General features: G+C 38.6%; 1 protein-coding gene across 2 annotated transcripts; it reads right to left on the reverse strand.

Annotated features, from left to right (window-relative positions):
* Positions 1-12,516: 12,516 nt before the first annotated feature.
* Positions 12,517-26,590, reverse strand: qm (geranylgeranyl pyrophosphate synthase quemao). Of its 2 annotated transcripts, none has more exons than XM_045768532.2 (8): positions 26,447-26,590; positions 23,371-23,492; positions 22,634-22,788; positions 19,363-19,507; positions 18,937-19,057; positions 15,763-15,902; positions 14,911-15,013; positions 12,517-13,235 (listed from the first exon to the last, which is right to left on the reverse strand). In XM_045768532.2, exons 2-8 carry the CDS (start codon positions 23,446-23,448, stop codon positions 13,036-13,038), a joined length of 942 nt encoding a protein of 313 aa, XP_045624488.1. In that variant the 5' UTR covers positions 23,449-23,492; positions 26,447-26,590; the 3' UTR covers positions 12,517-13,035. The 2 variants fall into 2 exon arrangements, with proteins under 2 accessions (XP_045624488.1, XP_045624495.1); XM_045768539.2 differs by having other exon boundaries at positions 26,368-26,522.
* Between the last annotated feature and the right edge of the window lie 653 nt (positions 26,591-27,243).

A 27,243-nucleotide genomic window follows, 5' to 3' on the forward strand; every position in this document is an offset into this window, starting at 1 on the left:
AGCCAGAACGCACTTCTATGCCTACTATTCAAGGCCCGATTTGCCTAATAAGCCAAGTTTTCATGAATTAATTGTTTTTCGACTACCTAACCTACCTAACCTAACCTAACCTAACTTTTTCGGCTACCTAACCTAACCTAACCTATAAAGATAGGTTAGGTTAGGTTAGGTAGGGTTGGTTAGGTTCGGTCAGATATCTACGTTATTTTTAACTCCAATAAAAAAAAATTGACCTCATACATAATGAAATGGGTAGCTTTATCATTTCATAAGAAAAAAATTAGAGAAAATATATTAATTTATGAAAACTTGGCTTATTAGGCAAATCGGGCCTTGAATAGTAGGCATAGAAGTGCGTTCTGGCTATTAGGTACGACATATATATATATATATATATATATATATATATATATATATATATATATATATATATATATATATATATATATATATATAATATTATATTATATATATATATATATATATATATATATATATATAATATGAATTTTGCGTAATGAAATTTTAAATAAAGTTAGATATATATACACACACTAAAAGAATAGGGGTGGTAGGGGAAGAAAATATCAAAGTATTCAGTGAGGATCCACAAGGTCTTCTCTGAGTACTCATTATTTTCTTCTCCGAGGCTATGGGTCCCTACACTTGCACCAGAGGTGGTACCCCTTTTAGGTTTGAAAAAAAATATAAATTATATATACACAGGCTGGGTGTCCCCGACAAAACTAATTAACTACTCTGAGCAGCGCGACATAAAGAACAGAGGAGACCTGAGCAAGGGTGGCGACCATCTTGATGGAGCGAAGGAATCTGCTCACGGTGGCGAAGAGGTGCCATTTACAGTAATAAGCCTAGACACAAACAGCAATATATAGCGAGGAACGTTGCAGGGCAACGGTGGCACGTTTCCTCAGACACAACAGCTCTCTGGATCGACAGGGAGTCATAAGCCAGGGTGTTGTTGCTGCTGTGTTGCAATGGCTGCCCTCGGCTTGCAATGTTCATGTATTCGCTGCAACATTTTCGGCTTTACTAAGTTTATTGCCACATTATCTAATGTACTTACAAATAATTCGAATTTTATTTTTAAATTTTGTTGTAGTTGGCTGACGTACACACCAGCTGACTGTGTGCACATGATCATATGTGCACACCTGACACTCTAGGATTGAGAGTGTATATCTTAAGTCTAATTCAGAACCTGATTTACCCGAGGGTCGCTAACCCTAGAGACCTCTACGAGGTCACATTTGCCAGGCCTAGGGAAGTTTTTTTTTTTTTCGTGTCCGCTACCAACATAATGGTACATAACGTATAGTAGAGTTCATTTATTATGCCCCCCATACCCATCTTGTGGGCGGTAGTGGAGAGGGTTACAGAGGCACATAATGGGCTCAGGGACTGAACCCCACAATTCATTTAGCTAAGCAAGTTACAATCTTGATGAGCTAGTTACAAAATTCAGTATAAGTCGTCACATCAACAATAATATAACTTATAGTAGATGATAATTCATCGTGTCGGGGGACAGACAGCCAGTGTGTGTGTAGGTATATACACATTATATACCATAATAATAATATTAATATACACGTTAGGCATATATCGTGGGGTTGTATCCTGGGGAAGACCTCAACAAGCTGATTAACTGTTGGCTACCTATTTACTGCTAGATGAATAGGTCATTAGATGAAAGGAAACGCGCCCAACCATTTCTGTCCCGCCCGGGATTAGAGCCGTGTTCATGGTGCGCTGCCGTGAAATTTATTATTTAACATCTTTACTGACAAAATTAATTACAATTTTGCCTAATCTGAGGATTTTGAGTCTTATTAAAGTGAGAATAATGCTGGTATTCACTGTCACGCAGGACAGAGGGGTCATACACAAGACAATAGGTCTAAACTGTAGGCTGGAGCACATATATATCATGGTTACAATCAATGTTTTAATGTATGGATATGTGAAAACAACTTTATATTGTGCACTGCCACACAAGGGCAGGGATGGGTTCATAAGTGATGCAGCTTAGAAGTAATATAAATAAAATTGTTCTTCATTCTTTAAAATGGACAAGCAAATTTTGGGTAAATTGTTAGGATGTCGTCCAGAACACCTGTGTCAATGAAATAGTTACACAGTTGGTGGTACAATAGGCCAGGAGGTTGACCTGAATTTACCCAGAGGATCACTGACACTAGTGGCTTCGACGAGGACAGGAAGCTGCGGCTTGTCAGAGATTCCCTCAATATCCCCCGGATGATTTTTGTTTTCAGTTGGATATTAAAGTTTTATTTTTTTGCATTTACGGCTTTGGCGGGACAGCGGGTTCTTGTGTTTATAACCCTGTGGGTGAACAAGCATCTTCTATTTTCTGTCCTACATTGTGGCGTGTTGAGCTTGAAACCTTTGTTACTTATTTCTGTTACATCTGACCTTTTAAAAGAAATTCTGTATCAATATTTTCCAAACTGTTCAGTATTTTTAGGGTTTCGACGAGATCCTCCCACTCATGAGTTTGTTGTGTTAACTCTGTGGCCCTCAACCGCTCCTGGTGTGAGAGTTGACGGGTCTGGAGTGATTTTTGTTGCTCGGTGTTGTACTTTCTCCAGAGCAGCTGTGTCCTTCTGAAGATGAAATCGCCACGCTTGGATACAATAAGCGACGTGGAGGCGCACCAGAGATTTATACAGTTGAATCACTACCTTCTTTTCCTTTAAGTCGAAAGTATGCTCGATTATTCCAAGGATTTGGTTATTATTATTTGTTTTTTACTGTTGCTTCTACCGGCTTGGAGCCGGTCGGCCGAGCGGACAGCACGCTGGACTTGTGATCCTGGGTTCGATCCCAGGCGCCGGCGAGAAACAATGGGCAGAGTTTCTTTCACCCTATGCCCCTGTTACCTAGCAGTAAAATAGGTACCTGGGTGTTAGTCAGCTGTCACGGGCTGCTTCCTGGGGGTGGAGGCCTGGTCGAGGACCGGGCCACGGGGACACTAAAAAAGCCCCGAAATCATCTCAAGATAACCTCTACCTGTTGCACAACTTTCAGTAAATGGTGGATTTTGACTACAAGGTAATTGTCTTCATCAATCTGCAACAAGATATGTTATTAAATTTGTGGTTGTGATGAGCGTTATGCCCCACATGCAGTATTGAATTTTCGATATTAAAAAGCATTTGGTCTTGACCATTTGTGGAGTTCAAGTAGATCATTTCGTAAGATTTTAAATCTCGTTTTCATTTCCCATTTTACCATAGATCTTAAATGTCATCTGCAAGTTTGATGATGTGGTTTGTAATGTCATTGATGTATATAAGAACAATTATTACCCAACTCCATATTTCTCCAGTCAGTTTCATTCTCATTTAGCACAACACTTTCTTTGTTTTAACAATTGTTTTATTCATTCTACTATTCTACCATTTATCACATGTGCCTGTAATTTCCTTGTTATTATTCAAGTGGTAACTTATCACAAGAAATTAAAAATTAAATTTTATTTAATTAGTAACAGTTGATTGAGAGTCGAGAGGCGGGCCGAAAGAGCAGAGCTCGACCCCTGCAAGCACAACTAGGTGAATACCACCCTCTGCTGGAAGACGCCAGTACCCATAAGGGGTGAAGTCACGTTAGATATACAGTGTCTGTACGGTACTAGTTAAGTCTCTAATATCTTTAGTATTTTAACATGCTAAATTCAAATGGTAATAAAACTACGGTAATTCAATATATTCTGTTTTTTATTTGGTTATCAAGCTAAATTTGACCTAGAGAATTTAGTAATTAAAAAAAATGTAAGCATCACAGTATACAATATTTGCTATCAAGACTCTAAACCTTAGTCTTGTACTTCAAAATTTCCAATTGATTGAAATATTATCTATGAACAGCCTTTGAGTATTATAGAATGGATGTTGACTTATTGACAAGGCATTATAATATTGGAAGTTCATGCAAGTCTGCTACATGAGTAACTATAATACAATATCTTCAAAAACATAACAAAAATAAATACTAGAAGCATGATACAGATCTATATACTGTACAAACGTGCAGAGTATCTCAATAACATGGCCGAAAATAAATATTCCATCCTACACATGAAATAAAACACGTGACAGTGTTTCAGTCTGTCTTGGAACTCTCGTCAAATTGAAACGCAGAATACAGGGAAAGGAAACCATAGTACATTAAGAGATGAGGTGAAAGGCAAGTGAAAATGGTAGAGTTCACACTCTACTTCCCACTGATACTTCACCTCTTGCCTCATGACTTGCTTTTCCTTTATTTCTAAGTTTAAAATTGGTAAGGGTCCAGGACAGGCCAAAACATTGTCACTTTCCTTTCACGTGTGTTGATTGGGTTCTTTATTTACATTTTTGCATACTAGCTCATGACACTGAAATCACTTGTAGCAAATTAAATTACAGTGAATAAATAATCACACATTGCACAAAAGTTTCAATAAATATTAATCACTATTATATACAAATTAGCAAAATAAGTTATTAAAATATTATGCTATGCGAAATGAAGCTTCACAAACAGTCCTCGTGAGAGATGTTATGGAAAGGCTAACGGATGATTACATGCCTTTTAAGTACAATCTTGCATTAAAGTGAGCTTACAGTCAAATTCCTCGCTCATTACACTCTCGTTAGGGCTCTCGTTAAGCATCTTGTGATTCTAAATGCATCAAAAGCAGTGTTTCGTTTGAGATCACCAGAGATGCACCGACTTCAATATTGTGCATTTCTAACATGAAGACCAGGATAAGGTTTTATTTTGCATCAGGATGCAAGAATTATCACTCGAACACTATTCATAGTGTTCATTGTCTTTTATACACTTGAGGATGTTGTGGATAAATTATTCAACAGAAAATATAAATTTAGTTGTAGCTGTAAAAAAAAAAATATGAAAATTCAAATCAGCCCAACACCACTGTATGCTGACTAAAAATCCATTTAATATAACCATTCTCTAATAAAGGGGTTACACAATAAACACAGAGTTAATAACTCAAGTTAAAAAAATAGCATTAAAAAACAATTCTCCCCTAAAATGCAATTATGACATTAATGCTCAACATCCAAAGTTTCCTTGATTATAGTTTAGTCCAGATATATCATACAGTTAAAAAAAAAAAACTGGCTGATGTATTTGGTAGACTTTTGATTTCTTCAAAATAATTGACATATGCATTCAGCACTTCTAATTACAGTATCTATATCAGATGGCAAATGCCCTAACACTAGTAACATCTTTACTTTCCAATAAGCACAAATTAAAAGGGTTAATAACTATTCAGCTGAACTATTTCTGCTTTTTTGGAACATTGGCTATGATAATGTAGAATTCTTGTGATATGTTGACATTGCCTTTACATTAAGAAACTGGTTTAACCTTCATCACTCTCCTCTATGTAAGCCAATTTTCAACACTGAGCATATCATAACGTATTGCTAATAAAAATTATCATTCCACAAACACTTGCCATATCCTCACCAGTTTTATGGGGTAAGAATGCACAGAAGTTGTAAAACACAAAAAAAACATAAAAATTATAAATTTTTATATAAATTATATTCTAAAGATACACACAGCCCATGTTATGCTTGGCTAAGCATTTTCACAGTACCTGTGCAAAATAGGAAGTAATACAGAACTTCTTACCCATCTTGTATAATTCTGAAATTACTGTAACATGGATAAATCAAGAATCTTAAGTACAGTGCAACAGGGAATGCTTTTAAAGCATTTGATATCAAACTTTATGTAAATAAAATTTCATCATTTAATAATTCATTCTGAACTTGTGCAAATAATGCAACTAATTCCAATGCCTCATTTAAGAACAAAATAGGAAATAGTGTAATGAATCACTCCTTTTCTACTGCAGACAACGAGTTTCAATAATGTGGCTGAAGATACGATGACCAAACCATACATCAGAAAATGGAGAAACGTTTCATTCCATCCTTGATAATTATCAAGTTGATCACATGACTTGATAATGGTTCAGGATGAACTGAAATGTCGTAGTTTCTCCATTTTCTGATGCGTGGTTTGGTCATCACTCCTTTCTACTCTAGTCAAGAGCCATTATGGTCCACCCTGGATTTGCATCACCACCTATGCTCTCAAGGATACTGTTCCCCAACATGGCAAGCATCTTTTTAATTGGCCTTGTTACATATTGGGGAAAGGAGTCAGTGGCAAGTTGAACGTGAGCGCCAACTATGCAACCATCTCCAACTGCCACTATATGACCCATCACCAAATGTGTCAACAGAGTCTGTAATCTCAAATTTAAGCCCTGGCCACCCAAACGAGCTTCCGTAAGACAGGATAAGATCACACAGAAGGGGAACACTCGACAAACTAGTTCAAAGAGGAGTATTTCATTACACTCTAGACCCAATCTCTGAACCCATGTCCCTCAGATGCTCCCTGAGCAAACTTGTCACAATATGCAAGGTTACATCCAAACCAGAAATATAGATAGGGAATCTTACTCACATGAGTAATGAATGTAATCTGAGCCATAGGGCAAAGTCCTGGACAGACAAGTAGGCCAGGTTCCCAGACTGCAGGACTATTGTGTGTACCCGGTGGAAAAACATGGAACAGGTCAAACTGCAAGGAAGTGTTTCGTATACAAAAGCACAGGCTGGAGAAACCATCATCAGGGCCCCAAGCAGAGGGCACAGGGTGCCCCAAACCTGCACCAGGAAAGTAGCATAAAGTCCACCAAATAAAATGCAGATGGGCCCTGGAATGCCCATCTCAAAGTTGAAAAACCAGCAATGGTGCCTGTGAAGTGAAGCAGCACAAAAGGAAGGTTACCTCCAGAAGTACCCACAACTGAGCCACCACACACACACAAGCAGTGAATATAGAAAAAAAAAATATAGAAAATAGCCAGTGAATATATGTCTTGTCATATGAATATATAGCCAGAAAAGAAATATACTATACAAAACAACCCAACCAACAACAGAGAAGCATCATAGACTGGGCACCAGGTATAAGATGAATTGCTCAAAGGACAACTTGTAAGCAGAGAGCCAAACAAGGCATAGTAAAGGACCTGGATAACACCAAAACAAATGATGGCACTACCCAAAGACGATTAAAAGGCTAAAGGAACTGGAAAGGAGAACCACACCGAGAACACCAGGAAACCCAATTCAAGGATACCAGGAAAATGGCCATGCCTGGAGACTTGCTGTGGGGATGCCCAAGCCCAGCAAACCACCAGCCTGAGAAGGGAAAATTGAACCCCAAACTCCAAAAAAAAACAGAAACAACTCGTATTAAGGAATGGAAGAATGTTAGGCTTATCGAGGCCCCCTCCCCCCCAGGTCAATTACTGACCTTTCCTATGATGTAAGCAGCAATGGTTGTCTAAATCTGGGTACCTATTTACTGCTAGGTGAAACAGCCAGCATAGGTGAAAGGAAATGCTGCACAAATGATTCTGTCCTCCCACAGAAATTGAACTCCTGACTGTGTTTGCCATTGGGTCTCAGAGGAAATGGATGGCAGCAAACCAACTGGAAAATGAGTTCTGGAAAACACACCCAGAAACATGGGCACCCAACCACAAGAGCCATGAAGGAAACCAAAAGCACATAGAGGGTAATGAAATAAGACGTGGTATTCAGCACAAGAACTTTCACAGTCCTCGTAAGAGATGTAATGGAGAAACTTTTAAGTACAAACTTCCATTAGAAGTGAGAAATCAACAAACAAAACATAACCGCCATTAAATATCTAAGCTGAGGGTAAGTACCAGGTTAAGGGATATTATTTATTTACTAGCACAATAAAGGATGAAGGAAAGATTACACAATAGTCCATGGACATATAGTGCATGTAGAGCACATGTGTGAAAGCCAATGCCAAAGAATCCAGGGCACACCCTCGGGAACATTTGGGAAATTGGCACATTCAGCTAGAGAGAACTCGGTGGAACTGCCGCACACAGCTAGAGAACATACAGAGAGCCAGTACACATAGCCAGGAACCCATGAAAACTAATAGGAAAATACAAGAGTGCCCAAGCAGGAAAAAGACAAATATCCTCATGTGAAACCAGGCAATATCACAGGAATCACACACACCCAGTCATTGGGGTCGAGAGAGGATGGGGCTCCACCCCCATGGAACCCAGGGCACCCAATCAAGGACCACAGCACACACAATCGGGCAATAAAATCTACTTGGGTACCTCAGAGAAAACAGTAAAACTCAAGATACAGATTAGAAAGCACCCCCCTTCCCTACCTTCTAACAGGACAAAGCAAGTTGGGTTGGTTCAAAGGCACAGTCAGATCATAGATAAAGGAATAAACCTCACACAACCAGAGCAAATTTTGAAACTACCACAATAGGGCCCTGAATATACTAAAAGAATGAAGGCAAAGAGTACAGGAGACAAAAGCTTAATACTGACATGATCACCAACAGATGTAACCTCCTGGGGGAAGAGAAATTGTATGCCCGCACACCACCAAAATAACCTTTGTGTACTTAATAGTAGATGATGAATCACGATAAAGTGGCTGAAGATATGATGACAAAACCGCACACCAGAAGATGAAGAAACGACGGTGTTTTGGTCCATCCTGAACCATTATTGGGTCAAAACGATGACCGAAACATCGTCATTTCTTCATCTTTTGATGTATGGTTTGATCATGCTTAGTAGTTTGTAGTGCAAAACTTTTTTTTTTCATTTCTAATTGTGTATTACCTACAGGGAATTATTTAGGGGTATTTATCTCTAGGCTTACTGCAAGCTGGTCACTTTGTGACCAGCTTTTGTTTGTGACCAACTGCCCCCCAGACACAGGATAAGAGTCCTGCATGGTCCATAATGGCTCTGGCTCTTGAGTATTCTGAGGGCAGTCTAATGCAGAAAATAATTATAACCCACTTGTGAATGTCTGATACAGGATGCCCTTTTTTAATGGCAAGCTGAATGCAAACTTTCTTTATAAATGCATTGGCTGTTGTGGAATGTGTGGTTATTGCTGCATCACAGATCCTAAATCTGAAGACAACAACAACACAACTTCCCAGTGTCAATACACAGTAACACTATCAAAATACCTGAAGAATAATTATGCTTTAATGTAAACTTGCCCTCACCTTGAGCTAACCACTTCAAAATATTATTGGTGCTGATACATGGGGAAAACTTTCCTCCCACATGCTTAACCCTTACATGGCTCCAATAACTATCTGCACTTACCTCCAGTGCTCCAATCACGACATGCTATTTCTTTATATTTGATTTTGTGAAAATATTTTTGCTGTTATGTGCGCCACAATTTAGGACCTTTTAGATAAGCCAGCCATTTAAGGGTTACGTACCATCGCTCAACATCAGTCGTATAATGGGGGGGATACAAGTGAGGCACTAATAACACTCGGTGAGTTTGGAAGCACAAATTGAAAATTCTTAATTTTTATAAACTCGCGTCCACAAAAATATTCTCATAAGCAAAGTTACTGCTTACAAACAGGCTCTTTAAAACTGCAGCATATAAGGCATATCAGCTGGTGCCTGGCCCCTTGCAATCTATGTCACGTTACATGTCTGTGTATTAATTAGTTTATCACTTATAAAAGTTAAGCATTTAATTAGATGTCAAATACACACACACAAAAAAATAATAAGTCACACCAATTGCATGTGTGTGTGTGTGTGTGTATATATATATATATATATATATATATATATATATATATATATATATATATATATATATATATATATATATATATATATATATATATATATATATATATATATACTATATATATATATATATATATATATAGTACCAGGTTCATATAGTACAGCATATAGTACCAGGTTCAGTCTCGATGTCATAGTTAATACAGGCATATGATTGATATGAACAAAGATGCATATTTAATAAAGGCTTGCTGCAACATTAGGTTTCATCAATATCAAACTTGAGCCTTATTTTAAAGGAGCTTATATTTAGGCAAAATACAAAACTAGTTTAATTGAAAATAAAGTGAGTTAATATTTGAGTGCAGTGCTGAACTGTAACATGGCCAGTCTGTAAGCGTATACAACTGTTGTTGGTTGTAATCTTACGTGTGACGTGTTACTGTGTATTTCCAGCACCACTGGTTATATGTTGTATTAACTAGTCAATAATGAACACCTTTAATACTAAATAATTTTCATGCAATTAAATGCCAATAAAATTAGCAGTCATAACACCGACCAATGCAAAAATTATAAAGTAATTATCTGCTTAGAATTCATGCATATAAATTTAATATTCAATTAGAAAAAAACATCAATCTGGGTGAAGTATCTACTGCCATCTTCGTGCCTGTTCTCTGCATGTTTCTCCGTGCATCTCAAGATTCGTGCAAAAATACTTATCTATGATTCGTCAGTCTTGGAAAGATGCACCAATTCATACAGAATATACAAAACCAACATCAGTACTGTATATAACTAAGCACTGACTTGAACATAATACTGATATCTTCCCTGAAGAAAACAAATGGAATGTGAACTGTAACATTAGGTGTTACGGCCCAATGTATAATATTACACCTAATGTTACAATGTACATTGGAACATTCGGTGTTACTGCCTAATGTACATTGTAACATTAGGTGTTACTGCATAATATTAGCTTGTGGGTTAAATATTAACTTGTATATTTATTGAAAGTTATTACAATATGAAAATTTTTCCGATTTAAATGCCTAACACTCAAATACATTAAAAATGATATTCTTAGTTTGTATACTGTGGAGCAGCAAGAGTAGTTAATTATCAACAGCAATAATGGTGTTTATTGTCCCCTGACAGCTAAATTATTACCAATACAACCCCCCCCCCATCTTTCAAACAATGTCCCTAGGAAAATCTAGGTCAATGTCATTAACATTGAATCAATGTTGTCAACACTGAACCTACATTGATTTAATGTTGCTCAAGCATATTTTGCTCGCTGGGAAGCCTTCAATTTTGTGGAATTCTCGACAAGAGGCGTTACTGTAACATTTTCTTTATAAAAGAGAAGTTGAAAAATGTGACTGATTTAGATTACTCGGAGATCATGTGTTGTAAAACCTGAGGAAGGAATTGTTTTTTAAACTTTGCAAAATTATAAAAATTATTGCCATGCTTAACTAAAATTCCCAACAGCAAATGTATAACAACTTTTGCTCAAGTAAATTTATTAAATACCATTTCCCAAACATAGTTATCTTAAAATGAGCCGGCAAAATATGGAGTAGACTATCTGAGTAGGGGCACCCATGGAAGCCACTACTAAATGGTAAAGAGAATTATTCCTTTGAATGTTCATTCTTTCTACAGGCATCATGTAGAATTTTATCATAAACGTTTTAACAACAGTCTCTTAATGAATAATGCTCATAACTGAAATTGTTGCGTTTATTTCTGGTTATTATTAAAAAAATCTGCAGCCTCCACGTTTTACACTGTTGTCACGTTTGAGTGCAAGGTGTGGCTGCTTAGCTCCTGTGATAGCCTTCACATCTTGGAGAAGGCTCAATAAGGAACCACTTTCTTAATACAGCTAATTTACCAAAGGAAATAATGACTCGAAAGATAAAAATTAACCCATTATTGAAGCAGATTTTTTTTTAAGAGAAATATTCTTTGAATGATGTTACTGTATATTACTCTTTCAATATTAACCCTTTGTGAACTAGTTTTTCCTGGAGCATGTTTCCCCAATACTAATAATTTTGTCAAATATATTAACAAATGTAGTGTGTGCATGCTTTAAATTTGCATGAATGTGTAGTGTGCGCACACACACGCGCATGTGAATGCGCTCGCCTATTTGTGCTTGCTGGACTCAAGTTGAGCACTTTGACCCAATCTTTACATCTGCTGGTTATTTAATGCAATAGATAGAAGAATACTTTTTTCTTTCTTTATCTACTTTTGAGTTTACGGCTGGAGTTCACTTCTACAACCTGTTCGTTTAATTCAGACCCCCTCTCTCTAGCAAATTTAGGTCCAGCTCAGTGCATTTCTTCATACCCCATCCCTCATAATTCAGGAACGAGCCTCATTGCAAACCTCCGTTCATTTTCATGTTTCCTTATTTGCTCTTTGAGGTAGGAGCTCCACGACAGCATGCGAGCTCAAGTGGGGAAGGGCCATGTTGAAGAGTATGACAAGGGACTGCAAATAAGCCGAGGACAACTACGAGGTACATCATGCAGCTGGGGCTTTCTCTTAAAAAACATTATCTTCAGAGAATCTTTTTTTCTTTTTCCATGGTAAATTGAGCCTATAGATATTTTCAAAGTACTGTACTGTACAGTATTAAATATGCATTATTTCTGGAGACTGATTTGATTCTTGAAATTTATAATTATTTTAATATTGAAACGAAACTCCCAAAAGAATACGTTAAATCAATTTTTACCAAATTAAAACTCAAATTCATGGTATCACTCGGCTGTATTTATAAAATTAATATACAAAATCAAGACCCTCGAGATATGTATAAAAAAAGTTGACAAGTAATACTAATCATAATTAAGCCTAATGCATCTGGTACTATATGAATGACTTCAGTTTTGCTTTCCTTGGATTCTAAAGCATTTTCAGCAAACATATACATGTCAGATAACAATCTATACAGTTCTACTGTATAAGTATGAAATAAACAAATTCTCCCAAAAATAATACAAACATTAGAATATTGACCATTGTAAAATTTTAAAATGTCCTCATAAATAATAATTGGTAGAACATATAAAATAAATATTGAAATGTACAGCATTATACCAAACTTTGGCAATAGATTATATTTTGTATAAAACAAAATTTATACCTTTTAAACTAATAAGTTTAAATTAACTTACACATGTACAGTAAAAAGAAATGTATTTATTTCAACTGAGCACTGAATTAGGCTACATGCCAGAGGCAAAACCCTGATATCAGCATTACTGTAATTACAAATTTTCCCAGTTTCGTAATTCATCCATAACTTTCTCTAAATGAGGATTTCCACCTAGTCTCCGAATTTCCTCCCGAGCTTCACTCTCCAATGTCCTCAATGTTTCTTTGGTATGTTGTAGAGATCCAAACTTTTCAAGGAGGGATACACAATACCTCTTCACTTCTAGGTCCTTCGGACGTTGTCGGATAATATCTAAATAACAGTTAAGGAAACTCTTTTTTTTTTTTTCAGGACAGGTTGTGTTGAGTCTCCTCTCTTGCTGCACCTATATTAACCATAATTTTTTAGATGGAAGCAAAACTTGCTGATAAAAATAGCATATACCCAATAACTTGACAACCAAGTAAGGTGCCTTCTAATCAAGAGGCACCAACCTGGAAAGGCTATTTATTTATTTATGTCCAAGTTGCAGAATATGCAAAATGTCCTAGTTATCACTCAGGATGAAAATGCAAAAGTAAAAAGTTATAAGACTAGCAATGTCAAAGGCATCCGATTCATCCAAGGATTCTATCGAGGGGGAACACAAGACTTACAATCCTCGTGAAAACGGTTCGTTATGTGAAAAGGTGCACAACTAAGTGGTACGATGCAATTCAGACAATGAGCAGCTGGGCTCGCTTCCTTAAGTGCATGTGGGTGGTATGCAGCCTAGCCAGAGACACTTCTCCACAACCTACTATGGTGAAAGGAGGAATGCCATGGCAATAGGTCACATTTAAGAATACCATATACAAATTGCCATCAACACTTCCGTGGAAATAAACATTCCACTCACCTGGACTGTATGGGTCTTGGAGTGCGGACCCCACCCGTGTGAGGCCATAGCACTATCAACTAGGTTATGAGCGGTCTTAAAAAGGAAATTTAAATTTTCCTCAAAGCTGCAGCTGAGCTAGCCTGTCAGGATGCTGCAAACTTGAAGCAAACCTGTGTACAGTGCTGAAAATATTTTAAATTAACCCAAATACAAAATATTTTATGAATTATATTACCAAAAACCATTTGAGAAAAATATATACTGTACAGACAACCTTAAATGAATATTATTGCCGCATGTGTTACCATACCGTGTCCATACCTAACAATTTCAGTGCTGAATACAAATTCATTATTGATAAAACATCAAACTTAAAAATCCAGCATTGAATGTAATAAAATACCTTTTCCTGTACTTGAGGTCGATCTCGAACCCATTGTTGATGTGACGACTTATATTGAATTTTGTAACTAGCTCATCAAGATTGTAACTTGCTTAGCTAAATGAATTGTGGGGTTCAGTCCCTGAGCCCATTATGTGCCTCTGTAACCCTTTCCACTACCGCCCACAAGATGGGTATGGGGTGCATAATAAATGAACTAAACTAAACTCCGGTGGGATCCCTCGGTGGCTCCCCAAGCTGGCCACCTGGTTCAAATGAAATTCCAACGCCAAGAATCTACTCTGCCCCTTATAGTTGATTCGAATGAGTTCACACTGTACACTACAGAATAGCATACAAAATCTAGTTAAAAATTATTAGACAATCTTAATCTCAAGAAGTAAATAATGTTCTAATACCAGGAACTGTAAGCAACAGCTCCTGGTTAATATGAGAAATGACTTCATTATCAACATATATATCTACAAGCAAAAAATCTAGCTAGCAGTACTCTTCCCTGGGCTATGTAAATGAATAACACACATTCTTACCTTGCGACGAACATAAAATTGTTCAGCCATAGAGCAGATTATATGATTACAAATTGTATATTTTATAATGTGCAACTCACCCCATTGTTTTTCCAAGGATGAATCTCTGTAAATGTGATTGTATATTAAAATTGCCTCCCACATACATTACACAAAACCCACAGTAAAGGATACTGATAACTTGTTGGTCATCCGGCTGTGTTCTGATTGCGTGAATAACAGGGAAGCTGAATTTTCCTTCCGTCAGATCTTCACAGTAACTCTTGCTGTCACTATACTGTTGGATTAAGAAACAAACATCACTCAAAACTTATTATAGACCTTCTATCTTTAATTAGTAATTTCCTAAGATTGAAGTATCAATATCTATGCCTTAAATAATAAGGTATTCTGCAAACTTAAAGCAAATAATTTAAGTCTAAAACAGATGTCTTTCCTAGTTTTCTATAATGTACCTAAATTTAGTGGCATTATTATTCAACAGTATCATCATCTCGATATAGTAATTGATTTAGGTGTTTACATTGTACTGAAAGTCTGCCTTTCTATAGACATTTCATAAGTATATACATGGGAGATTCTGTCAATATATACAGAGCAGAAATAACTTTGTTCTAACTTTAATTGCCAAATTATCCAACAAAAACAACAGTGAAAATGAATCGTAATTCCCATTATCCAGGGCAGGAAGCCTGTACTAAGGGTTATCGAGGTCCATAGGGCCAACTACCAACTTTCCTAAGGATGCATCCAATACCAATTGCCAATTTCCCAAGTACCTATTTAATTGCTAGATGGGCACATTTCCTTTTACCCGATGCCTGTGTTCAATCACTTCAGTCCTGTCCCCCTGATTGTGAGCTGAAGACATAGACCACAGAGCTATACTACTAATAGGTTTGATGTTTTGTTCCCTTTAAGTATTTCCCCTTCCCTGATGATCAGAATATTTCCTAGATATTTTGGCAGATTCCAAGTAACTTTGGCAGACTTCAAGTAACAATATCTACACTTTTTTTTTCTCACCTCTTTCATACACAAATTTGCATAATCATCACGAATCTGGAAGTACAACCCCAAAATTCCTGTGATAGTAGAAAAATCATCTTGAACCTGACTGAAGAGCTGCATTAAACGAATAGCCAAGCCAAAAAGTCCACCAGTCTCTGAAAAAGACAAGAAAATATAGTACCATCAGATACAAAATCTAATGTTCCATCGCATGCATTTTTTTTTTTTGAGTGATCCCACTTGATTGGTCCCTAAAGCAAGATACTACTGACCCCTGATTAACATTTGGTGCAGTCAGAGGTCAACATCCCTCACCAGCTCAGCAGGAAACTTCTATTAGTAAGGAAGGGCTGTAAGATTGACCTAATACTGTACAGTATAGGCAAAAAGAGCATTAATCACAAAGCACCTCTGATATTTTTTATTTTTTTGCATACGCCTGTGTGGAAGTGAAATATGCAGGAAATTTGAGCTGGTCTCAAAAACAGAGTTAAGGACAAGTGAGGCTGGACAAGTGTCTCAACCAATCGTTCAGTGTTTTAAGAAGTACTGTATGGTACTATGTAAAGCATAAAAAATACGAAGAGAATACTGTAATTTACAGCTGCAAATCGTATATCTTGGACATTCAAGAAGTCATAAGTGTAAATGTTGAAAACTAGGAAAGAAACATTGGAATGGTGTGGGTCACATGTGCTCTTGGTGTGTCAGGAACTACCTTTTGTGATAGTCAAGATAAGCAGTGCTTCATGTGATTTAATTAGCTAGGTAGGACCACTAATCTATATATAAACTAAGGTAGCTAGTCGAGTCTCCAGTTCCGATACAGGAGTTGGCACTATTATTCATACAGTATGTGTTCTGTCTTTACTATTAAAAATTACATCACTTATTAGCAATGACCAGACACACATCAGAAAATGAAGACGATGACAATATTTCGGTCCGTCCTGGACCATTATCAAGTCGTGTAACAATGGAAAGTAATTAAACCTATAAAGTATTCAAAGCAACTTGAGCATCACTAACAACATGTGACACCACCTTCACTCAACGTAAACACGGGACTGACGGATTGACTGAGCTACACTGAATGCAGTTCAACACTGCCAGATGTAGTACCAATGAATCCTACACTATCGTACAGCATGAAACCTAATTTTACCTAATATAAATTTACTTACTGCATGAATCTATTTTGAGGGATTTGAGTGTGTCAGCACATTTTATCACTACAGTATCTGTAAAAATTATGTCAATGTTTGGAAGAGCAGAGTCAAGTTTTTTGTAACGAACATTAACAAATCTTGGCTTTATCATCAACTTACTGACGCACACATCAGTTCAGTACTCAAAATTATTGTAGCTCAGTCATTTATCTCCTGGATGGGGAAAGCTTCCCTCTCAAGGCCACATTATGTAGAATGTGAAACCTGGCTTGCTACAGTATAGCAAATGATTTCATACTCCTGTACTAGTAAATATGTATAGACTGTACGAGTGAGAGTGTATGTACAGGCATACCTCAGTTTAAGAGTTTAATTGGTTCCTGGAGACGCCTCGTATTCCGAAAACTCGCATTCCGAAGCTAATTTCCCCATAAGAAATAAAGGGAAATGAATTAATCCGTTCCTGACTACCCCAAAAACCCCACATCAAACTAAATTTTTATACCTAATTCATTTAAATAAACCTATAAAACTATGTTCAAGCTATTACCTTGCTGTTGAATGCTGTAGGCGTATGGAAGATGGTGAGGAGGTGGGAGGAAGAGAGGAGTTACTGTTTGGAAGGGGAGTCCCCTTCCATTATCACATCAGGCAGTGATGACTTCACTGGTATGCACACTCTGGCACATTTTGCCTGCATACCACTAGGACTTGCTTGTTTTACTAAGAATTTGTCTAATGACACTTGTTTTTCCCTACATTTTAACACTTGTCTGTAGTAAGACATCACATTATCATTTAAAAGGTCAATGCAACGGCCTGCTACAGCTTTATCTGGGTGAGTTTTTTCAACAAAACTTTGCAGTTCTTCCCATACTTCACACATTTTCTTAATCAAGAAGGGACATCCTCTACTGCCTCTACTCACAGCTATTTTCTTAGGTTGAACCTTACCAATGGCTTTCTTGAGACCCATGGCAAGATATATAATGACAACTTTTATGCTCAAATGGCCAAAAAAACGATAAAAAACTGTAAATCCTTGTGAAGAATTCAGGTGGGATAGTCACTGGATACGAGACACTGGTAAACTGAGGCGCGATCGCCATGCCACCACGCGCCAGTCGGCCTGCATACGTATCAACAAACTCGCGTTCCGAGGTAACCCTCGCCTTCCGAGACATATTTTCTGAGGAAATCCTGCTCGTCTTCCGAAAAACTCGCATACAGGGACACTCGCATTCCGAGGTACCACTGTATGTATGTGTGTGCGTATGTAAAATATATATATATATATATACATATATATATTTTTTTTTTTACTAGTACTGTATACATATATCTATGTGCTAGTATATATGTACTGTATATTACTTTATTTTCCCTGCACAAAGTAGAATAAGGTCAAAAATAAAATAATAATATATAGATAAAACAAAGTTTTGACTTTTGGATAAGACAAAAAGTCAACCTAACTATGGATATGTCCCCACCTGCCAAACACACACACAATGTGAGGAGCACCTGGTCTTAGATGCACCTTTGTCTACTACCCGGTAACAGGGTAAGAAGGTTGCCAGGCTGGCAAATGAGTAGTTTGCTTGCCGGCCACTTACGATGCCAAGAGAAGGCATGGAACGGCTTAGTTTCACCAACTCCAACCATCCTGGATTGGACCGAGTGATCTCCAGTAATCCCCAAGAACCTTCCATGACCCAGCCTGATGGTTCACAAGTCTGGTATATTGACGAAACATTTTACCTTACGAGACAACCAAATCAAACAATACAGTAAACAATCTGTAAAATATTATTTGGTATGAAACAGTGGAACTGAACAAAGAAAAATGCATAGATAACATCCACACAGCATCCATCTTTGGCCTTTTAAGTGTGCATAACAGATCAACATTCTACCTAGGGGTAACAGCTGCACCCCCTTAGCAAGAATTATTGACTATTTGACACTCTTCATCATCAACTTCAAATATATTTGCCAGAGAAAAAACTAATAATCTTACTCTTGATAGTCATTTGCCGGTATTCCTCTTCAGACGGACATGTGAAGGAGTCCCGCCAGTATATTTCCATCCCCTGGCCTCGGTGGAGTTCAAGCAACTGTTCGCAGAATACTGTAGTTGCCTGTGGAAAATATCATCATCATCATCACTACCCCGTTTCCCACTCATGGGGTTGGGAGACACCTGCCAGGAAAGGATGGAAAAGTATCATAGGAAAAGACGGTTAAAAATTCATGTATAGAGCAACGCCTGATATCCCTCAACCTTCCACATACTGCAGCATTATGGGGAACTAGTCCCACTACACTAACAAATGATCCACACCAGTATTTCAGCCCAATTTCCATCAAAACGTTTTACTCATTTTAGTTTCTTTAAAAGAAATAAACACTTTTAATAAAATTATTAGTGTATTTGTAATCATACCTGAGGATGATCTAAGGTAAGAACTTTCTCCAGACCCAAAAAATAAACATAATTAGCCGAATTGATTGTTGAAGCAACACCATATATGCTGTGGGCAACAGGGATGCCCCTTCGGAGCACACTGCTGTCCTCGATGTCATCTATTCTGTAAAGAATCAACGAAGAGAAAATAAACAAAATAGTACACATGGAAAAAATCATAAATAATGTATTACATAAACTTCTTTGCTTTGCTAATTTCTATCAGCAAAAACCTATCATGAATAATTCTTAAGACTAGAAATTACACTGCATAAACACCTAGTTTATGGGACAAAGTACATATAACAAAACTTTAATGTTGCATTACCACCACCGTCAACTAGGTGAAGGACCTGGTTGTCAGATTCTACCCGGATAGAATAGTTCTGAAGGGATAACTCGTGTCACTGACATGATGTGTCAGAAAATCCGACCACTAGGTTTCATTGATTGAATAATTATTAATTGTATGGAGTAGTCTCCCCACCAAATCATAAAGCATTGAGCAATTGGCCAAAAATGGGTATAGCACAACAGTTCACAGAGATGCAGGACTGCATAAGAACACCAGAGCCTCTAACCAACATTCGTGCTACCATCCAGGTTAGTGAACTCCACCTGATGTTGAAACATGCCTGACATGCAAACACCATAAGCATTTCAGCAAGGCAAATGTACCGAGTCATCAATTTCAAGCTGATGAGGAAAGGTTGCAAGAAACCCCAGACAAGCAGGAAGTTTCAATCCAATCTACAAATCCAATCTCAGGAGGGATCAAAGGAAAAGCAAATCAGACCCTCATCCATCCATAGACTAGGTAAGAGGAAGAGCCTGCCTCCATGCACCACATAGAAGCTGAACTTTGTGGTGAAGCATGGTGAACCTCGGCCCAGAGAAGAGAGACAGCTAAATGAATGAACTCCAACTTCATCCAGGTTCCATCCCTGCATTAATCAGTAAGAGAACCAAAGCCTCATAAGCCCTACAGCCAATGAAAGAGGATAGAAACTCAGAGTTTGGAGGGCAAAACAGGAACCAAAACAAACTATTATATAATGAAATGTCTCTTTCTTGTGGGTGCCTTATTATCGCAGAATTACACACTAGTACACCTGTAAAGAATTCAATATACACCAGGCTTTAAGTGTCCACTGGAGATCTGTACCTGAACCCAGTTCACTCAATAGTGAAAAAGGGAAGCCTTGGGGTTCAGGACCACCATATTAACCAAGAAAAATGACAACCAGAAAAGTAGAGCACACCAAAACAGAATTGCATGGAACACATTTGCAATGCTGATCCCAATAATGTAAGTAATCATTAACAGAGTCGAAACACTAGTCCCAAAAATTCATACCAATTACAATACTCCCCAACCTGTCAACCCAGTTTTCACACACGGACCAATGCATAATCCCTAAACATCATGGGAAGAGGGGCCAGGATGAGAACGGGGAGATCTCTCAAGTGGTAAGAGGGGGCCCAGGCGCTAAAGTCAAACCATGCACAGATTTGGGTGCTGCGAGAATGTGCAACTGAACTGAGCATTCCACTCCAATAAATATTCCAGACATCCTTGTGCACAGGAATCTTAGCAGATATATGGAAAAAGGCAAACATAAATTATAGGCCCGTGTCATTAACAAGCATCGCAGTCAAAACACTAGAAAGAATAGTTAAAGTCAAATGGGTTGAACACCTAGAGTGAAATGACATAATAACGAACAGACAGCATGGTTTTCAAACAGAAAGACCCTGTGTACCAAATCTACTTAGCTTTTATGATAAAGCCACAGAGATACTACAGGAATGAGATGGTTATCTTGAGGTTATCTTGAGATGATTTCGGGGCTTTTTTTTAGTGTCCCCGCGGCCCGGTCCTCGACCAGGCCTCCACCCCCAGGAAGCAGCCCGTGACAGCTGACCAACTCCCAGGTACCTATTTACTGCTAGGTAACAGGGGCATTCAGGGTGAAAGAAACTTTGCCCATTTGTTTCTGCCTCGTGCGGGAATCGAACCCGCGCCACAGAATTACGAGTCCTGTGCGCTATCCACCAGGCTACGAGGCCACTGAGTTGTTGAGTGACTGGTTGAGTTGACTGTGTATCTGGACCTAAAAAAGGCTTTTGATACAGTCCCACATAAGAGGCTGATGATGGAGGGGTGACAGGAAGACTTACATGGATGAAAAATTTTCTAACTGACAGACAGATGAGGGCAGTAATTAGAGACAATGTATCTGACTAGAGGAGCGTTATTAGTGGAGTACCATATGGTTCAGTTCTTGCACCAGTAATGTTCATCGTCTACAAAAAACGATCTACCAGAAGAAATACAGACTTATATGAACATGTTTGCGGATGATGCCAAGACAGTGGGGAAGATAGGCGATGCAGATGATTGTAATGCTCTTCAAATTGATCTAGATAAAATAAGTGCTTGGAGTGTCATGTAGCAAATGTAATTCAATGAGAATGAATACCATTTATGGAATATGGAATCAGAGAAAATAGACAACGCACAACTTACAAATTATGTGGAAAGGAATTACAGAACTCAAAAAAAAAAGAACGAGACCTAGGGGTGGTTTTGGATAATAAGTTGTCGCCAGAGGAACACACAGAACATTGTGAGAGGAGCGTATGTCACTTTCCAACTTCAGACTTGCTTTTATTTATATGGATGGTGAAATACTAAAGAAACTGTTCATGACTTTTTTGAAACCAAAATTGGAATATGCAGCAGTTGTATGGAACCCAAATCTTAAGTACATAAATATACTGGAAAAGGTGCAACTTCATGCTACAAAATGGCTTCCGGAACTGAAAAACAAGATTTACGAGGAGAGACTGGAGGTGTTAAACATGCCGAAACTAGAAAATAGAAGAGAGGTGATACTGTATCATCACCACTAACAAAATACTAACAGGAAGAGACCAAATTGACAAAAAGGAATTCCTGAAACCAGCAACTTCACGAACAAGAGAACAACTTCTTTTGCAAACAGAGTGGTAGACGGTTGGAACAAACTAAGTGAGAAGGTGGAGGCCAAAACCATCAGTACAGTAGTTTCAAAGCGTTATACAACAAAGAGTACTGGGAAGACGGGACACCATGAGGATGGTGTCACCCGCTAACTACACGGGTAATAATTACTTCAGGGAGCAACTGATGGGCCCAGGAAGTTTTATAAAGCACTGTACATATAAAAAAATATAATTAAGAACTTGGAAATCCAATGAATCTTACAAGAGACTCGCATTGTGTAACATATGGATAACTTCTGATATTGCCATAAGCTTGTCCTCGGGAATCCTCATCCAATAATTGAAAGCCTGAGCAAGTTTTCCTCTGATCATCTTCCCAGGAACTTGGAGCACATAAATGAAGGGCTGAAGCAGTACCTGAAGAAAATATATAATACAAAATTAGCAAAACATAAAAAATATATAAAAATTTATTTACAGTACAGTATTTAATTTAAAAATACTAAAAAAAATTTACATACAGTATAATAATAAGTATTTACAGTAAAGTTACCTATACAACTTGTGTTACAAGTATAAAATGTACACTTAATTATTCTGGGGCAATAAATGGCAAGAAATTTTTCACGAGTAAAAAAAAATCATACCCTGTATCATACATTTCAATAGATTTCCCAAAATGTTCATGCCAGTATTACTACTGAATGCATAATGGGTCAGAGCTGCTAATGTTTACATGCACTCAATAAACAAATTATATAACTGAACATTTGAGATTAATGTTGACCAAACCCCACACTAGAAATTGAAGAGACGACAACGTCTTTGTCGTTTCTTCAATTTCTAGTGTGTGGCTTGGTCAACATTTTTCAGCCGTGTTATTGTGACTTTTCGTCTGCATTTGAGAGTAATATTCTTAACACATGTTCAGAAGACTTGAGAGCTTGTCAAATTCACATTCGGACTAACCTGACCTTACAAATACACATTGAGACAAACCTGATCTTGTTTTTTGTCACCTCTTGCACTGCATATGGACTCCATGTTGAGACCTGAATTACTACCATTGCCCTCCATCTTTGGTAGACTAATAACAAAACTTCAGTGAGGAAATACTGTACCTGAAATAATACTGCCATTAATGAGCAGAATATCAACATAAATAATTAAATATGCTAGTAAATAAACACACACACACTCCATTTTAAGTTAAAATTTACAGTCCATGATGGTCAGCATTTGCCTGAAAAGCCAGGCTCCACAGGGCACCGAGGTGGGGAAGTGTAGGTAAGGTGAGGAAGGTTGACCAGACCACACACTAGAAGGTGAAGGGACGACGACGTTTCGGTCCGTCCTGGACCATTCTCAAGTCGATTTGAGAATGAATCGACTTGAGAATGGTCCAGGACGGACCTAAACATCATCGTCACTTCACCTTCTAGTGTGTGGTCTGGTCAGCATACTTTAGCCACGTTATTGTGACTCATCGCCTGCACAAGGTGAGGAAGGGATATGAGGATAAGGATTTAGGATAGGATTAATGGTGCCAAGGACTTGAATGATCTGGAATTGAATGCCAACCTGCAAGAAATGAGACTGTTACTCTACCGTCCAGTCCAAGTGCTCTATCTTATATCAGGCATGGTTCGTACATACTGTACTGGGGTCCAAGATACCGCAGCCACTTCCAACAGCCTGGTTTACCAGTCCAGCAACGAGGAGGCCTGGTCGACGACCGGGCCGCGGGGTCGCTAAGCCCCGGAATCACCTCAAGGTACGGTAACCCTCTGTTCTGTCGATGCCTTGCACTAGTATCTCCAGGTTTCTCAAAAGAATCTACCTATATCATTCTTCATACAATACAATACATTCAATCTGGTGCCTTGTTCTAATTTTCACATAGCTGCTGCTGCAGTGGTCCACATTCTTCTTGGATTTCTAGTGATTTAATCACATCTTTACAACACCATCACTGCCAGTGTGTTGCACGTGGTCAGATCTTCACCAGTTAATTGTATATTCTTGATAAGGCCTATGTCGGGGACATTTTGCCGGAGTAGGATGTTTTACTCAGCCAATGGGTAAGCAGCATTGGTCTATACATCACCAGCGAGTGGGTATACAAAGCTGTAAGATACCTAACAGCCTGACCTGATAGTTCACTGTACTGAGCCATTAGCACAGGAGCCATCAAACCTCCAGCTTGATCTGTTGGCTCACAGCATGAGTCTTGGGTACCAATTTAATTGCTAGGTAAACAGAGGCATCAGGTAAAAGGTAATGTGCCTAACTGTTTGTCAGCGGAGGAAGCTCAGCAGCAGTGAACCCAGTGTTTGTGTGGGTGATGCCACCACATAAAAAAATGCAGCAATTTTTAGAATAAATTGAAAATAGTCTTGGGTAAGAACACTTGCCCAAGGATTGTCAATGTAAGTCTAATGGGCCCTGGTATATATGGAGACAGATACTAATACAGTATCACTATGCTGATATTGTATGATGCTTATACAATGTTATCCAATCCTGTATCCATTCATCACCATACTTCATGATCTTGTATACAAGACACAGTACAACATCAGCAATCCTCCAGATACCTTACCTACCTTGAGGTTACTTTGAGGTGTTTTTGGGGCTTAGCATCCCTGCGGGCCGGTCGTTGACCAGGCCTCCTCGTTGCTGGACTGGTCAACCAGGCTGTTGGACATGGCTGCTCGCAGCCTGACGTATGAGTCAAAGCCTGATTGAGCAGGTATCTTTTGGAGGTGTTTACCCAGTTCTCTCTTGAACACTGTGAGGGGTCTGCCAGTTGTGAAAGCGTGTTGTACAGTCTCGGGCCTCTGATGTTGATAAGAGTTCTCTCTGAGAGTATCTATTGCACCTCTGTTCTTCAACGGGGGTATTCTGCACATCCTGCCATGCCTCCTGGCTTTATCTCTCCCGCCTGCACTCAAGAGAATACAGATTTAGGCTCTTTAGTCGGCCCCAATAGTTTAGATGTTTTACCGAGTTGATAGGTAGCAGTTTATTATTAGACGATTCTAAAATTACTGTCTGAAAAACTACTGCACGTTTTCTCTCATGATTGAATGAAGCAGGAAATGGTTTAGCACATCGTTCATAAGCCACATCAGAAATGGGTAGTCAAATCATACACAGGTGGTTATCTTGAGATGATTTCGGGGCTTTAGTGTCCCCGTGGCCTGGTCCTCAACCAGGCCTCCACCCTCAGGAAGCAGCTCGTGACGGCTGACTAACACCCAGATACCTATTTTACTGCTAGGTAACAGGAGCATAGGGTGAAAGAAACTGCCCATTGTTTCTTGCCGGCGCCCGGGATCGAACCCAGGACCACAGGATCACAAGTCCAGTGTGCTGTCCGCTCGGCCGACTGGCTCCCTTGTTTAACAAAGATTGTGTCCCAATTGTAAAAACAGTATCCCTGTAGATTGATTAGTCAGGTTATTTTAGGTTAGGTTTGACCAGGCTGAGTAGAGTAGGCAATTATCTTAGGGAAGAAGTGATCTACAACAATCACAAGTGCCCAGAGCTCTCCTAGAGGGGTAACTGGGAGAAATCCTCGGAATAATTAACCCTTACCTAAGGTTTATGAGTAATAAACTCACAAACCTTAGGTAAGGGCCCATAATAACAGGGCCCCCACAGCTCTGCATTCCTGTACTACAATATATGATAACAAAGATAACTCAGATACTTGAGTGGTGGTCCAGTGTGGTGCTCGTGTCCCTGTAGACCTCAAGCATCACCATGAACTTGCACAAGTCAGCATCATACACAATTATCCTCCCCTATTACCACCCTCACACCCTGGCCAATTACGCTACGGTAACAGAACCAACCGATAAATGTTGAGGTCCCCGGAGTACACATCCAGAGGCCAGAGCCACACATACACACCAACATTACACATACACACATATGAATACACAACACGAGGGAGCGTTCAAAACATTGACCAATGCCTCCAATACCCACACAGCACCACGCCGCTACCCCCAGGCGTCCACTCTATCCTCTGCCCCCTTCACAGCCTCCAGGTGGAGCAGTAACTCACCCTGGGAGCGAGTAGCTGGGGTGTGCGAGGTGGGAGAGGGGAGGAAAATCGATGTGTGTGGGAGTGATGCTGCTGCTGGTGGGAGAGCGGCTGGGCTCCCGTCTGACACCAACACACGCCGCCCACTTATCTTCGTTCACTCTCACAACTTAACAACATTTCTTATAATTATTCCCTCTCCTACTAACTTTATCCGATCATTTTCACCCAACTTATTCCCAGTACGAAAATTAGTACGTTTAAAAAATACACTTAACTTCTGTTTTTACAGGTATAATAATTTTAAGTAAATGAAGCTTCTAGTTCTCAAGTTCTCAAATTAAATAAAACTAAAAGCAACAGACGAAACATAACGCAAGGTGTCTGCAAAAATCAGCTGATCTGATGCGTTTTCTATGATGGAGTGAAACATGTTGGAGGAGGAAAATATGTGACAAGTAACGCCAACTGATATTTAACACATCATGGAGTGTGTTACACATCCTTAACACATCATGGAGTGTGTTACACATCCTTGATACATCATGGAGTGTGTTACACATTCTTAACACAACATGGAGTGTGTTACACATCCTTAACACAACATGGAGTGTGTTACACATCCTTAACACAACATGGAGTGTGTTACACATCCTTAACACATCATGGAGTGTGTTACACATCCTTGATACATCATGGAGTGTGTTACACATTCTTAACACATCATGGAGTGTGTTACACATCCTTGACACATCATGGAGTGTGTTACACATCCTTAACACATCATGGAGTGTGTTACACATCCTTAACACATCATG

The sequence above is a fragment of the Procambarus clarkii genome, chromosome 10 (assembly GCF_040958095.1).
Source record: "Procambarus clarkii isolate CNS0578487 chromosome 10, FALCON_Pclarkii_2.0, whole genome shotgun sequence".
NCBI classification, from domain to species: domain Eukaryota; kingdom Metazoa; phylum Arthropoda; class Malacostraca; order Decapoda; family Cambaridae; genus Procambarus; species Procambarus clarkii.

What these genes read in the sequence shown, in the direction of transcription:
- qm (XM_045768532.2), bottom strand. Translation starts at nt 23,448, where the DNA reads ATGGAGGGCAATGGTAGTAATTCAGGTCTCAACATGGAGTCCATATGC. An exon ending in TTACACAATGCGAGTCTCTT is followed by an intron (nt 19,508 to 22,633) that starts GTAAGATTCATT and finishes GATTCTTTACAG; the next exon opens with AATAGATGACATCGAGGACA. An exon ending in CAAATTTGTGTATGAAAGAG is followed by an intron (nt 15,014 to 15,762) that starts GTGAGAAAAAAA and finishes TTAATCCAACAG; the next exon opens with TATAGTGACAGCAAGAGTTA.